Source organism: Miniopterus schreibersii (assembly GCF_964146895.1).
Source record: "Miniopterus schreibersii genome assembly, chromosome: 10".
NCBI classification, from domain to species: domain Eukaryota; kingdom Metazoa; phylum Chordata; class Mammalia; order Chiroptera; family Miniopteridae; genus Miniopterus; species Miniopterus schreibersii.
In genome coordinates this window covers 40,083,748-40,100,253 of record NC_138110.1, presented here as the reverse complement: position 1 = coordinate 40,100,253, position 16,506 = coordinate 40,083,748, and the positions used below count along the sequence as shown (strand labels likewise).

General features: G+C 36.7%; 1 protein-coding gene across 1 annotated transcript in view; it reads left to right on the top strand.

The window, feature by feature from the left end:
- The window catches only part of GREB1L (GREB1 like retinoic acid receptor coactivator), a 202,118-nt gene that overhangs the window by 106,894 nt on the left and 78,718 nt on the right, over positions 1-16,506 (top strand). The window contains exons 6-7 of the mRNA XM_081150059.1: positions 5,882-6,058; positions 8,708-8,884. Coding sequence (XP_081006185.1) covers positions 5,882-6,058; positions 8,708-8,884 — 354 coding nt within the window. The remainder of the gene's footprint in view (positions 1-5,881; positions 6,059-8,707; positions 8,885-16,506) is intronic.

Here is a 16,506-nt window from a genome sequence, read left to right as displayed (position 1 = left end):
TCCCTCTAATATTGCCTGACTAGTTTCCAATCATTAGATGTGGTGCTCAAGGCTAGAAAACAGTAATTACTGAAAGGAATGAGGAATAATTATGCACTTACTCATGTTATCTCCTATGACTTCATAGCAGGTGTTATAAGAAAGACAAGTATTATCACCCCATCTTATAGATGAAGAGACTAAGATTCACAGCAGTTACTGGCTTTTCCAGATGGTATGTGACAATGGCAGCCTAGATCCAGGTCGCGTTTTTTCTAGTACTCCAGGTACTTCCTGCAAGAATGGTACTACTTTAGGAACTTTTAAAATGTTTTCTTTTCCTACTTCTTTCTTTTCTACTCTCAAAATAATAACAGAGCTATCAGATGCTGTATATTTACCTTTTCCATTTATTTTGAACACTCATCCAAATGTTGTTATCTATAGAAGAGAAAAACGCACATGTTTTGATAATCCAGTTTTATTTTGTCAACCACCTCTTCTACCAACACTCTAACCACACTTTTAAAAAGAAGATCCTAATCATAATATAAAACATTTCAGTATTTCATGGTTTTGATGATACCACAACTTAAATTATACTCTATTTTCTGCATTTCGTGGTATACAGTGCTGTTTTCTGGCCTTCCAACCCTAATTAGTATGTGGATTCTATTTTATCCATATTAGACAGAGTATAACTATTATACCCAGACTGACTTGAAAATCTTGAGGGTAGAAGGAAGAAGAAGAGGAGGGGGTAAAATTTCAGGACATTCCCTCTACAAAGTTTGAAGTGAAAATAATCTGGATAAACTAGAGATTCAAATATGCCAAGACAGATGAATGAGTTTGCACTGTTTGAAAGTTTTATTTTTTTCTTTGATCTCTCTCTCTCCCCCTCCCCCCACCAATTCTCTATCTCTATCTCTCCCTCCTCCTATTTGCTCTCCCCCCCTCCCTCTCTTTCTGCCTCCCTCCCTCCATCCTTCCCTCTCATCTGATAAACTACCTAGGGGATTAGGAAACCTGAGTAATCTTCCTTGTAGTTTATCTTTGCTTGCTTCACTACAGGTGGTCTCTAACGATTAAGTACTACTGCTCTTGGAGTTGGGCCTACTTCCAGCACATCATTTGTTATGAATTTGCTTCCACATAATTGGTTTCTTTTGCCCAGACTTAATATAGTATAATACATATGGATTTACTCATTACCGATGTATGTATTACAGACCTTTAACCCTGTAGAGGTGTGGGAGGTGACTGGCATCTGGTTTCCACTTACCTGTTTTATGTCCCTTTTCATGCCTTTTATTTAATTGGTCGATCAGTAACAGCTAGAAGTGGGAAATAATGCTTAAAATATTGTTGGATTGTCATCAAGAATCTTGTTCTGTGTAAGAATTAAATAGAAGCAGAATAAAAGCTTTAGAGGATCATTGTGAAATATCAAAATTTATACCAAAAATGGGGGAGGAGTTCCCCTATTTTTCCTGTGCTCTAGGTATGTTTTTAGACTGCCTTTGGGGTGTCTGGCATCATTGATATACTATATAACCAGGTACAGAAGGCTGTTTAGGACTCACCAAGATATAAACTCAGTGATCTAGCAGATAGCAAGTGATTCTGTGAAGTATAAGAGAAGGGTAATAGTTATTATAAAGTTAAAGGAAGAAACTTAGAGGAGCATTTTTTCTAAGAAAAAAGCTATTTCACCTAAGCACAAGATTCATATTCTAAGACAATCCCAAGATACTAGCTACACTTAGATTCCATCAGCTACTTTGGTTTCTTATAATTAATTACATGTCCATTATTTGTTTTCCCCCTTTAATTCACCTAAGGGTAGGCATTAAAAACAAAAGACATCATTTATAATTTAATAATTTATAGTTCATCCATGGCTCTTTCAATTTGGCTCATTCTAAGGTAGTTCTAAGAGTCTTCTCACTTAAAGCCCTGAAATTTTCCTTATAAAAATATTAGGGAATAGGGCAATGTAATGCTGGACTAGCTTCAGTGGAGCACCTTCCTGTCATGGGAAATCCTCTATTTACCTAAGGCTTAAAGGAAGCTGAAGCTATTTTTAGAGGTAATTTAGATAAGCAGATACTTAACACCTGATGGACTTCTGGGGGTTACCATTCAGATGTAAATTTTGGTTGCTAATTTCTTATGTAAATTATTGGAATAGTGTAGGTTCCTACCCTGCTGGGAAGCAGTTGATTGTCTAAAAGGGTGAAGGGCAACCAAATTTTCGGCCTCCAAATACTGCCTTGATTACTTTAGTTTGTGTTTACAGCTGTTTCAGTAAACTTTGCCCTCCTCCCATTTAGATTATTCCCGTAACCTTCAAGTTGGAGATAATTGGAGAATGCAAATCTGTTCTGTGAAGTGAAAACCTTGGCTACTTTTCTTAAGAAAATGCAGATGGAGTTTATTAAAGAGAAGCCCTCTACTATTTTTTAAATAATTTATGCTTTTTGCTCTATGTGATGAAAAATTTGGGGGCTGCTGCTTGCAGAATTTCTCTGCAAATGACACGCTTCTCTCCCACATAAAAAGCCAAATTGAAATATAATCACTAAATATTTGACTTAACATTGCTGGTTTTGGTCCTAGAAACATACTGGTACATTTTATATAATCTTATTTGAGTGGGGATCTAACTTTCGTATCTAGCAAACAGCACCTTTAGGCATAATTGTAAAATTATTCGTTTTGTGTTCATTAAAAGAATCAGTGTTCCCTGAGTTTTCCAACAAATTATCCTGGGCATAAATTAAGCAACATATCAATACAATAAAAAACAACTTAAAATTATGTTATAGTAAAAATCACACACAGGCATGGTTTTCAACCGAGTAAGTCCTGAGTTCATTTAACTAGTTTGTACTATCCCTACATGTGTAGGATGGAAGGTCCTCAGAACATTCTGTTTTAAAAGTAGGATATTAGAATTGTTATTTACTAGGTTTTAGAAATTGGTAATGATATCTATTTAAGTTTCACTTATAATTCCCAAGTATCTTGGAATACCTTAAATACCTGGTAGTTTATAATCACTTGTTGAAGAATGCTGTATCTGATGATCTTGTGGTTCAATATAACTCTGGTAGTCAAAAAGGCTTGTAATAATTTGCAGATTAGTATAAATTGGTACAGACTTGTGGTTCTAAGTAGTTCGCTCTTTCTAATGTAGAGTGAATCAGGGTTGTATTACTACTTAGTGACAGAGACAACTCCCCAAGCATTCTGTCTTCCATCAATAGGCAATCGTAAACCTCTCATCACTGAATTTGGGAAGATATTATATATTCTGCTTTTTGGAGCAAATCATAATAAAGGTGATACTTCTTAGGAGAAATGTGTTTCTAGTTTTATTGTCTATGTGTAAATTAATAATTCGTTTGATTTAAAAATTAGTGTTCCTTTTAAGACTTTAAAATGCCTCCTACATTTAGTATTTTAGAATTTGGTGAAAAGGACTATGTTCACTCCTCATAGTTTTAGTTCTGGATTATAACTGTTCCTAGCTTTTCTTTAGCTAAGTTGAATAGTATGTTTTTCATCTGTTTCCATATAGTAAACTTCCCATATCTTATATCACTAAACATTACTGGACTATTATGTAACCTTGGGCAAGTTCCCTAACCTTTTTGAGCCTCGGTTTCTCCATCTATAAAAAGGAGATAGTAGTACCTACCTAGAGTTGTTGAGAGGGTTAAATAACATACTCTAAATAGTGTTTAGCACTGTACCTGGCCTATGTTAAGTGCTCCATAAATTTTAGCTGCCATCAATATCATGATTGTATCATCATCATCATCATTATCAACTTCCAACTTCCAAAGTTCAAAATAAAGTGTGAATCCTCTTAATGGGGGTGGGGGCTGCAGATTTTTTTCAAGGGGTTTATGTATCCATAGCCTCCAAAAATGTTTTGTAAACTGAATAACTAATATGACTGATATATAAAAATGACTATTTTTCAAAATAAATACAGGTGATATTGTGAATAATAAAATACATATTCATTTAAAATTGTTAAAGAATTCACAAAAACATTTTGACATTATTATTCTCAGTTCCTGAACACTAAAAGTTAGATTTGAATTTTTTTAATGTTAAAAGGGCATCCACAAGCTTGACATAGTTGAACTCCATTGTCATTATCATTTTAGTCTTTCTTCTGTTGACTTTTTCCAATTTTATTTTGTCTGCTTTTGTGGTTTGATGATCCAGACCACATAAGTACCTTTATATGCACCACAGCTTCATACAAAGTGTGGGTGTTGTTTTCTTTTCGTTTCTCATATACTAACTGATGGCATCCAGTTGTTTGTTGGTATTTGGCTACTGTCAAAATATGAACTGATGCTGGGATGGATCTAGCATGGCTCTTCTCTACTTTATACTGGGCAGCGGTGATAGTGGTCGCCTCTGGTTTGCATGTAGAGTTAGGGGTTCATTCTCCCCCTCCTGCGACTCCCTCAAATAGCACATATCATACTTTTGTTCAGCCTAATTTGGTTGCAAGTGACAGAAACCCAACTCAGACTAGCTTAGGCAGAATGAAGAAGTTATTGGAAGAATTCCAAAGCAAAAGACGTCCCGACCAAACCATGGGAAAGGCAGTTACAGCTGGGCTCCCGGGATCCAAACTCCACCAGAACGATACCCCCGTCCCTCCTGTCTCTGCTGACAGACTTGTCTCATAGGGCAAGGAACAGCGCTGCCACAGAGCTAACCAAGCCATGCCCTCTCTGGTTCCATGTTCAGAAGTCTTAAAGAAAAGGCTTTGATTGGCCTGTATTATGTCAGGTGCCCTTCCCTGGACTGATCAGCTACAGTGGCCCAGCTTGGGTCAGGTGCTAGCTCCAGATCAAACTGGAACTCTCCAGGGAAATCACATCATTAGAATGCAGGGAGGATCATGTCCCTGAAGATGTGGAGATCAGTGATATGTAGTAGAAAACAGCAATCCTCCGTAATATTGTGTGTGTTTTTAAGTATGTTTTTACTGATTTTAGGGAGAGAGGAAGGGAAAGAGAGAGAGAAACATTAGTGTAAGAGAGAAACATTGATCTGTTGCTTCCAAACATGCCCTGACCAGGGATCAAACCTTCAACCTGGGTGTGTGCCCTGACTGGGAATCTAACAGTCGACCTTTTGGTGCATGGGACGACACTCAACCAACTGAGCCACACCAGCCAGGGCTGTAATATTGTTTTGTGATTATCAGTACCTTATACATTCTTCCAGTTAACTACCATATGAGTTCTTAGAGGAAGATATCTGTATCCCCAGACCTAGAACAGCATCTGTTGCAAATTATTTTTAATAAATCATAAACTAATGAATTACTATAATACGTTATGGTATCCAAAGATATATAAGGTTTTTGTCATATATTGTCATTTCATATCATAACGAGTGAAAATAACCTAACTGTTCTGAATTCTATTCCTGGCCCATTCATTTATGAGTCACCAAACTACGAGCTTCAGTCTCTTCCTATGTGAAATGGAGAGCATCTCTGATCTTTGACCATCCCTGTTTAGAGAAGTGAATTTGCATTGAAAGTTAAAATACTATATTACATGCACATAAAAATTACATACTTTTCAGAGTTTGCTGTATCTTTATCACATCCTTACCTGTGGACAGAAAATATAAAAGTTGTCATTGTTGGCTGCACCAATCAGAATACCTACTTCTAGCATCTTTTCTGCTCTGCTCAGAGGGGCACATATAATAGATTTGTCTCCTAGTTGGAGTTTATGGGCTTTAAATTTAGTCCTTAATAGTGATTCCCACAGGTAAATCTGCGCTTCAAATGAGTTATAAAGTGTTTTAACCTCCCTGAACATTTCTCTGTGTCCTTATTCCCGGTTTTTAGGTTTTTGTCAAGCGGGAAAGGATTTGCGTTTGGTGTCTCTGTGTATGGAACAAATTGACATCCCAGCAGGATTCCTTCTGGTGGGGGCTAAGTCTCCCAATCTTCCTGAACACATCCTAGTGTGTGCTGTAGACAAGCGATTTCTACCAGATGATCATGGAAAAAATGCACTTTTAGGTGAGTATTTCACACCTATAATAGTCCTTCCAAGATGAAGGAGTTAAAATACAAGTTTATTTTGAATTGTAACAGAACTTTTTAAAAATTGCAGAATTAGTTGAGGAATATACAGGATGTGGCAAAAGTAGGTTTACAGTTCTGAGTAGTTGAAACAGTTTATTCTTGTATTATTATTTATTATTTATTGTATTATTTTCCATACAAACAAATGTAAACCTACTTTTGCCCCACCCTGTATAGTTTAGTTCCAGTCTGAAACATTTTTTCCTTTTATTAACTTCCTAAAAGTTAGCTTTTATTTTTTATTCATTCTCAAAACACTTGCTTTAATGAAGAGACTTTTAAAAACCAGACATTAAAGGACACCATGCAATTATTAAAAATTAATATTTTGTAAAACCAAGTAGGATTCACTCTCTATAGTCACTGATCTGGACCTGATGTCAAATCAGTTCTCAATTATTCGGCTGTGGATTATCTACTTTGTAAGTTATTTGTAGTTTTTGCATACCACCCATTATTTATGACTATACTTGGTTGATGTGATTCTCATTTTATATTTAGCATTAGTTCATCCAAAATAACCAGGAATATAGCGTAAAATAACATATACTTTTATCTCAGAATTGTTTTACTTTCTGGTGTAATGTATTTTATTTACATCCACGAGACTATTTTGTAACTATCAAATTGCACTTCTTAATCCCTTCACCTTTTTCACCCAGCCCCACAACCCCCTTCTATCTGGCAAACCCTCAGTCTGTTCTCTGTGTCTATGAGTTTGTTTGTGTTTTGTTTGTTCATTTGTTTTCTTTTTTATATTCCACATATAAGTGAAATCATATGGTATTTGTCTTTCTCTGTCTGACTTATTTCTCTTAGCATAATGCCCTGTAAGTCTATCCATTGGTTGCTTCAAATGGTAAGATTTTGTTCTTTTTTATTGCCAAGTAATATCCCATTGCATATATGTACCGAATCTTCTTTATCCAATCATCTATGGATGGGCACTTGGGTTGCTTCCATATCTTAGCTATTGCAAATAATGCTGCAATAAACATAGGGATGCACATATCTTTTCAAATTAGTGTTTTGGATTTCTTCAGCATTTACCTAGAAGTGGAATCACTAGGTTATACAGAAATTCCATTTTTAATTTAGGGGGAACCTCCATACTGTTTTCCACAGTGGCTGCACCAATTTGCAATCCCACAGTGGTGCACAAGGGTTCCCTTTTCTTCACATTCTCACCAACACCTGTTGTTTGTTGATTTATTGATGAAAGCCATTCTGACAGGTGTGAGGTGATATCTCATTGTGGATTTCCATTTCTCTGACTATTAGTGATGCTGAGCATTTTTTCATATGTCTATTGACTGTCAGATGTCCTCTTTCGAGAAGTTCTATTCAGGTCTTCTATCTATTTTTTAATGAGATTGGTTTTTGGATGTTGAATTGTATGAGTTCTTTATAAATTTTGGATATTAACCCCTTATCAGATGTATCATTGGCAAATGTATTCTCCCATTCAGTAGATTGTCTTTTCGTTTTGTTGATGGTTTCCTTTGCTGTACAAAAACTTTTTAGTTTGATGTAGTCCCATTTGTTTATTTTTTTCTTCTGGTTTCCTTGCCTGAGGAGATACATCAGAAAAAATGTTGCTAAGAGCAAGTCAGAGAGCATGCTGCCTATGTTTTCTTTAGTAGTTTTATGATTTCAGGTCTTATATTTAAGTCTTCAATGCATTTGGAGTTTATTTTTGTATATGGTGTGCAAAGGTGGTCCAGTTTCTCCCCCCCCCCCATGTATCTGTTCAATTTTTCCAACACCATTTATTGAATAGATTGTACTTACTCCATTGTATATTCTTGCCTCTTTTGCCATGTATTAATTGACCACCTAGGCATGGTTTAGTTCTAGGCTCTCTATTCTGCTCCATTGATCTATGTGTCTGTTTTTATGCCAGTACCATGCTGTTTTGATTCCTATAGCCTTATGGTATTGATATTTGATTACTATAGCCAGATGTCATTGATATTTTGAGAGGGATTGCATTGAATCTGTAGGTAGCTTTGGGTGGCATGGGCATTAACCATGTTAATTCTTCCTACCCATGAGCATGCTGTATGCTTCCATTTATTGGTATCTTCTTCAATTTCTTTTTTCAATGTCTTATAATTTTTTGAGTACAGATCTTTTACCTCCTCTGTTAAATTTATTTCCAGACATTTTATTTTTTGATGCAACTGTAAATTAGATTGTCTTTTAAATTTCTCTTTCTCATAGTCTGTTATTGGTATATAAAAATGAAATTGATTTCTGAATATTAATTTTGTATCCTGCTACTTTCCTGAATTCATTGATCAATTCTCTTAGTTCTTTGGTAGAATATTTAGGGTTCTCTATTTATAGTATTACATCATCTGCAAATAATGGCAGTTTTACTTTTTCTTTCCAGATTGGATGACTTTTATTTCTTTTATTGTCTGATTGCTGTGGCTAGGACATCTAACACTATGTTGAATAAAAGTAGTGAAAGTAGACAACCTTGTCTTGTTCCTAATATTAAAGAAAACCCTTTCAGCTTTCCTCGTTTAATATGATGAAAACACAACTAACAAAATCTATGGGTTTTCCTCCTTTCAGGGTTTTCTGGAAACTGTATCGGCTGTGGAGAAAGAGGATTTCGGTATTTCACGGAATTTTCCAACCACATTAACTTGAAGCTCACCACCCAGCCAAAGAAGCAGAAGCACTTAAAGTACTACCTAGTCAGAAGCTCCCAGGGTGTACTGTCGAAGGGACCTCTTATCTGCTGGAAAGGTAGCATCAACTTCTGGGAGGAAAAGGGAGGCAAAGGGAACAAGGATGTTACCATAATGACAAGTGGCTCAGGCAGGGTTCAGAATTCAGGTGTGATGCAGATAAATATCCCAAGTTCAGAATGCTATCCAAAAATCCAAAGCCCTCTGACAGGTTATTAGGTTTGCTTTTGATTTTTATTTTATTTATTTATTTTTATTTTTTTAATATATCTTTATTGATTTCAGAGAGAGGAAAGGAGAGGGAGAGAGAGAGAGACAGAAACATCAGTGATGAGAGAGTCATTGATTGGCTGCAGCCCGCAACCCGGGCATGTGCCCTGACCGGGAATCGAACCCTGATCGCCTGGATCCTAGGTCGACGCTTAACCGCTGAGCCATGCCCGGCCGGGCTGCTTTTGATTTTTAAATAGAGCCTATTCAAGTTCAGGAAAGTGCATGTCTTCATGTATTTGTCTCTTGGGAAGGTGGAGTGTAGCTCTTTCCAGAGGGTGGGTGAGGGTGGTGGACTCTTTCTGTCATTTGGAGAGGACCTCAAAGTGTCAGTTTCCTGGTTCCATGCTCTTTCTACTTTATTTCATAGGTTCTTTGGTCATTTTCAAGCATCTATATTTTTCTGTTTTAATTAGAACTAAGCGTACTTTAGAATAAATAATGCTCTCTTCATAATACCTGGGAAATTGCACTGTCAGTTGACAAAGTTTTATTTCCTTTTAGTTAGGAAGAACTTAACTAGCTTATTTATAGGAATGAATCCAGTGGAAATGTCACATCTTCATGTGTTTGATAGAATTTAACACAAGTTCTAGTCATTATTCTAATGCAGTGGAATCTTTATTCTTTGAGCAGTTTCTTAGATGCTGAGATTTTTTTCCATTATTTATATCACTATTTTAAAGACAATATAATAATTGTTTTTAATGTTTCTATTTGTCGTCTGTGAAATATTTTGGCCTGACCATGAAAAAGAGCATAATAAATTCAAATTACAACTGCAGATTTGCCTGAGTCTTTGACCGTAATTACGTGGGTTGCATTTGAAGTGACACTGTATAACTCCTTTGGAAATGTCTATGTGTTCCAAACCAGGTATCAGCTTAAAGCTTGTGACCACTGAATCGTAAGCATGGTGTGTTATAAATAACTCTTTGTTCTAATAAAATTTAAAGAATTTTCCTCTAGAAAAAAAATATTTTAAATGTCATGAACACTAATAAAAGAGCAAAAATAGGATAGGTATTGCCTCCCTGCCTTTTTTGGTGTTTTTTTGTTAATCTTCACCCGAAGACTCACTTTTTGATTTTAGAGAAAGGGGAAGGAAGAGAGAGAGAGAAACATCTATGTGAGAGAGAAACATCATTCAGTTGCCTTGAGAGAAACACCAGTCGGTTGCCTTCCCTTATGCTGCCCAACCAGGGATCTAACCCTCAATGTAGGTATGTGCCCTGACCGTGAATCAAACCCTCAACCTTTAGGTGTATGGGATGACGCTCCCACAAAGCGAGCCACACCAGCCGGGGCACCTCACAGCCTTTTAACTGTCTTTTTCAGCTTTTGTTTTAGTTGCATAAAATATTTTTAACTTCTTATTTAGTGCTCTATGACAATTCATCTTTCTGGGAAAGAATATCTGTGAAATAGTTTGTGATACAGTGGGTGGCTTCTGAAGCCTCAAATTTATAGCAGTTGCTGTTTTGGAATTGGAATTGTGTATGTCTATATACACATATACTAACATATAATATCAATTTTAAAATATATACACATAATGTGGAAATATCTTCTTAGGCCAAATACAATAGCTCTTTAAGGAAGGTCATACAGAAGGTGATAGAAAACTGCCTCCAGTCCTTGCATGTGTCTGATAAACTTGGACTCTCTCTAAATGAATCTATATAATTAACTTTTTCATTTACAACCATTTATTATTATTTAATTAAATTTATTGGGGTGACATTGGTTAATAGAATCATATAGGTTTCAAGTATATATTTCTGTGATACATGATTGTATATTACATTGTGTGCCCACCACTCAAACCATCTTCTTTCACCATATATTTGGCCCCCTTTAACCTCATCTTCCACCACCACCCCTTTCCTTCTGGTAACCACCATACTGTTATCTCTGTCTATGAGTTTCAGTTTTATATCCCACATATGAGTGAAATCATATGGTTCTTAGCTTTTTCTTACTTATTTTGCTTAGCATAATATTCTTAAGGTCCGTCCATGTTATTGCAAATGGCAGTATTTCATCTTTTCTTATGACTTAGTAGTATTCCATTGTATCTATGTACCACATCTTCTTTATTCAATCTTCTATCGAAGGATACTTTGGTTGTCTCCATGTCTCAGCCACTATGAATAATGCTACAGTGAACAGAGGGGTGCATATATCTTTGTAAATAAACGTTTTGAGTTTTTCCGGTAGATATCCAGGAGGTGGATTGCTGGTCATATGGTAAGTCTGTCCTAAATTTTATGAGGAACCACCATACACTGTTTTCCATAGTCACTGTACCAGTTTACATTCCCACCAGCAGTGAATGAGGGTTCCTTTTTCACTCCAACCTCTCCAACACTTGTTATTAGTCTTATTGATAACAGCTATTCTAACAGGTGTGGGGTGGTATCTCATTGTGGTTTTGATTTGCATTTCCCTAATGGCTAGTGAAGTTGAATATCTTTTCATATATCTGTTGGCCATTTGTATGTCTTCTTGGGAGAGGTATCTGTTCAGGTCATCTGCCCATCTTTTTATTGGATTATTTTTTTTGTTTGGTGTTGAGTTGTATGAATTCTATATATATTTTGGATATTAACCCTTTGTCAGAGCTGTTGTTTGCAAATGTCATCTCCCATATGGTTGGTTGAATGGGAAATGATATTGAAGCATCTAAAGATGGACAAGTGGGAACAAATGGGGGAGGCAGAAGGCCAAAGGGCTAAGATGAGCCAGGCAGCCCTGCAGTCAGGAGCTCACAGCAGGTCTCAGCCTAGAGAGGGTGAGGAATCTGGATGTGGCTGATGTTCCCTTCAACCAGGAGGTGCTGAGAGATTTGGTGGACATTCCTGCAGGAGGGAGCAGCACGGGTTGTGGCTGAGCCTAGAGCCCAGACAAAGGACACAGCATAGGGGTGTGGCCACAGTTGTCTACAGAGGGCATCCAGACTAAGAAACAAAATCACGGAGCCCTGCCACCCAGTAGCCTCCCAGAGCTCACCTCCCTTTGTGCTTGGTGTTGGGTTACAGAGTACATTATCTATAACCAAGAACTAATACTACAGAACCACTATTTTCCCTGAGCTAAAGGTGTACTCTATGACTGGTCCTGGGTCAGGACGTAGGGGGTACCTCATGGAGGTCTAAGGTTGCCATTACTGGGAGGGTAAAACAAAGAAGGTGGCAGAGTTCCTCCAACCTGCCCCACCCCCAACAATTGCGGCTACACTGACAGCAGCCAGAGATTCTGCAGAGGTCAGCTCTGGGATTTCACAGAGCTAAAAAACTTGTGATTCAGTGCCACCTACTGGAAAATAATAGAAAGACCTCTTTATATTAATCTACTAGAGAAATGCCACTCATACATAGATGCCTAGACAGAGAAGGAATCCATCAAATACCATGAATAACCAAGGTAATGAGGCAGTTCAGGAAGAAAATGAAAAATCTCTGGAAAGTAAACTTAAACACATGGAAATATGTGATATAAATGACAGAGAACTCAAGATTGCAGTTCTGAAAATACTCAACGAGATGTGAGAAAACACAGATAGGCAATTTATTGTGCTCAGAAAACAAAATAACAAAATGATTACTTTACCAAAGAGTTTTAAATTTTAAAAAAGAACCAAACAGAACTTCTGGAGGTAAAGAACTCAATAAAAGAGATGAAGTATCAAATAACGAGTAGGGAATAGAGCAGACCAGATGGAGGAGCAAACAGACCATCTAATTACTGATAGTGAAGATAGAAACCTAGAAATGATGCAGAGGGAAGAAGAGACTTGAGCATTTTTTAAAAATCAAAGAACTCTACGAGAACTGGCTATATCAGAAAGACCAATGTAAGAACAATAGGCATACCAGAAGTAGAAGAGAGGGAGAAGGGACCAAGAGCCTATTTAAAAAAAAAAAAAAAAATAGTTGATGAGAACTTTCCAAACTCATGGAAAGAGCTAGATCCTCAAATCCAGGAGCAAACAGGATACTTAAGTATCTCAATCCAAAAAGGCCTTCTCCAAGGCATATTTTATTAAAACTGTCAAAAATTAATGACAGCCCTGGCCTTGTTTGGCTCAGTGGTTAGAGTGTTGACCTGTGGACTAAAGGGTCCCGGGTTTGATTTTGACCAAGGGCACATACCTCAATTGCAGGCTCGATCCCTGGCCCTGGTTGCAGCTCTTGCAGGGGGCAACAAATCAATGTTTCTCTCTCACATCAGTGTTCCTCTCTCCCTTCCACTCTCTCTGAAAAGCAATGGAAAAAATATCCTCGCATGAGGAATAAAAAAATTTTAAAAATTAATGACAAAGATAGAATTTTGAAGGCAGGTATGGAAAAGAAGAAAGTAACCTATAAAGGAAGCCCATTAGGTTGTCATCAGACTTCTCAGCGGAAACTCTACAGGCCAGAAGAGATTGGAACCAAATATTCAAACTACTGAGAGAGAGAAATTACCAGCTAAGAATAATATATCCAGCAATTTTATCCTTTAATTTTGAAGGGGACATAGAGACGTTTCCAGACATACAGAAACCAAAGGAATTTATCACCAGAAGACCTCCATTGCAGGAAATACTCAAGGGGATTAGCCTACCTGAAACAAAGAATAAAGGGTCACAAAACTTCAGATAAGATCACCAAAAAACTTAACAGTAAAAACAGGGATAATCTGTGACAACAAAAACATAGAAGGGGAGGGGTAAAGGTCGGAATTTGCAAAAGTGGATGGAGATCGGACACATTTAAAAGAAAAAGGACTACTGTATATATGAAACTTTCTTTTTCATAAATATAATGGTAACCACACACAAAAAACCCAAGCCAAGACACATAGCTTAAAAAAAGAGGAATCAGGAGAAAGAAGTATGAAACACCACCAAACAAAAACAACAGGCAGAAACACAAAGGAAAAGAACCAATGGAGGCACAGTGCTACTGGAAAATAAAGGACAAAATGGCAATAGGAAATCTGACAAAACAGATTTCAAGATATCAAAGGTAACAAAAGACAAAGATGGATGTTTTATAATGATAAACGGGACACTACATCAAGAAGACATAACACTTCTTAATATATAAGCACCCAGTCAGGGAGCGCTGTAATATATAAAGCAACTGCTAACAGAACTAACGGGAGAAACTGACAAAAACACAGTCATAGTTGGGGACCTCAGTATTCTACTGATAGCTCTAGATAGATCATCCAAACTGAGAATCAATAAAGAAATATCAGCCTTAAAAGACACATTAGACCAAATGGACATAATTGGCATTTACAGAGCCTTTCATCCCAGACCATTAATTATACATTCTTCTCTGGTACACATGAAACATTCTCAAGGATAGACCATATGTTGGGTCACACAACTAGCCTCATCAGTTTCAAGAAGATTGAAATTATACCAAGCATATTTTCTGACCACAATGCTTTGAAATTAGAAATCAACTACAAAAGGAAGTAAAGAAACTCACAAACATGTGGAGATTAAACAACATACTACTAGAAAATGACTGGGTCAAATAAGAAATAAAAGGTGAGATCAAAAGATATGTAGAGACAAATGAGAATGACAGAATGACATATCAAAACTTCTGGGATGCAGAAAAGCATAATAAGAGGGAAGTTTATATCATTACAAGCCTATCTCAAGAAACAAGAGAAATCCCAAGTAAATAACCTAATATTACATCTTTCAGAACTAGAAAAAGAAGAACAAAAGCATCTCAAAGTCAACAGAAGAAAAGAATTAATAAAAATTAGAGCAGAATTGAATGAAATTTTGAACAAAAAGAATATACAAAAAATTAATACGACAAACAGAGGTTCTTTGAAAAGATTAATAAAATTGATAAATTCCTGGCTAGGCTCACTAAGGATAAAAGAGAAAAGACTCAGAGGAGAAGTTACCACAGACATCACAAATATATAAAGGATCATACTAGAATATTACGAGGACTATATGCCACCACATTCAATAATCTGGAAGAAATTAATAAGTTCCTAGAAATATATAACCTTCCTTGACTGAATCATGAAGAACTGGAAAATCTAAATAGATCACCCAGCCAGGCATGGCTCAGTGGTCTAGCATGGACCTAGGATCCAGGATATCGTGGTTCATTTCCTGGCCAGGGCACATGCAGGGTTGCAGGCTCCATCCCTAGCGGGGAGTGTATAGGAGGCAGCTGATCAGTGAGGACTCTCTTGTCATTGAGGTTTCTCTCTCCCCCCTCCCTCCCTCCCTCTCCCTCTCTCCTCCTCTCTCTGAGATCAATAAAGATATATATATATTTAAAAATAGATCAACAGTGAGGAAGTTGAAACAACCATCCAAAACCTCCCAAAAGCCTGGCTGGCATGGCTCAGTGGCTGAGCATCGACGCTTTCCTCTCTCTGAAATCAATAAAAACATAAAATTTTTTAAAAACTTACCAAAAATTAAAAGTCCAGGACCAGATGACTTCACTAGTGAATTCCAACAAACATTCAAAGAAGATTTGATACCTATCTTTCTCAAACTCTTTCCAAAAATTGAAGTAGAGGCAATACTTTCTAACACATCTTATGAGGCCAACATAATCCTGATACCAAAACCTGGCAAGGATAACACAAAAAAAGAAAACTACAGATTAATATCTCTGATGAATACAGATGCAGAAATCCTAAACAAAATACTAGCAAATAGAATACAACAATACATTAAAAAATAATACATCATGATCAAGTGGGGTTCATTCCAGAGCACAAGGATGATTCGACATACACAAATCGATCAACATAATACATCACATTAACAAAACAAGGGATAAAAATCATATGATCTTATCAATAAATGCAGAAAAAGCATTTGATGTGATACATCCACTTATGATTAAAACACTAAATAAAGTGGTATATAAGGAAAGTACATCAACATAATGAAAGCCATACGTGACAAACCCTCAGCCAGTATCATACTCAATGGTGAGAAACTGAAAGCTTTTCCTCTAAACTCAGGAACAAGACAATGATGCCTGCTCTCACCACTCTTATTCAACACAGTTCTGGAAGTCCAAGCCAAAGCAATCAGGCAAGAGAAAGAAATAAAATGCATCTAAATTGAAAATGAAGAAGTAAAAGTGTCACTCTTTCCAGATGATATGATTCTGTATGTAGAAAACCTAAAGACTCCACCAAAAAACTCTTAGAAACAAATACAGTAAAGTGGAGGGATATAAAATCAATGTAAAAAATTTCACTGCTTTCCTATATACTAACAGTGAAACTTAGGAAAAAGAAATGAAAAAACACACACCACAATTCCTTTTGCAATAGCAACCGAAAGAATGAAATACCTAGGAGTAAACCTAACAAAGGAGGTGAAGGACCTAGCTACTGAAAACTACAGCCTGGCCG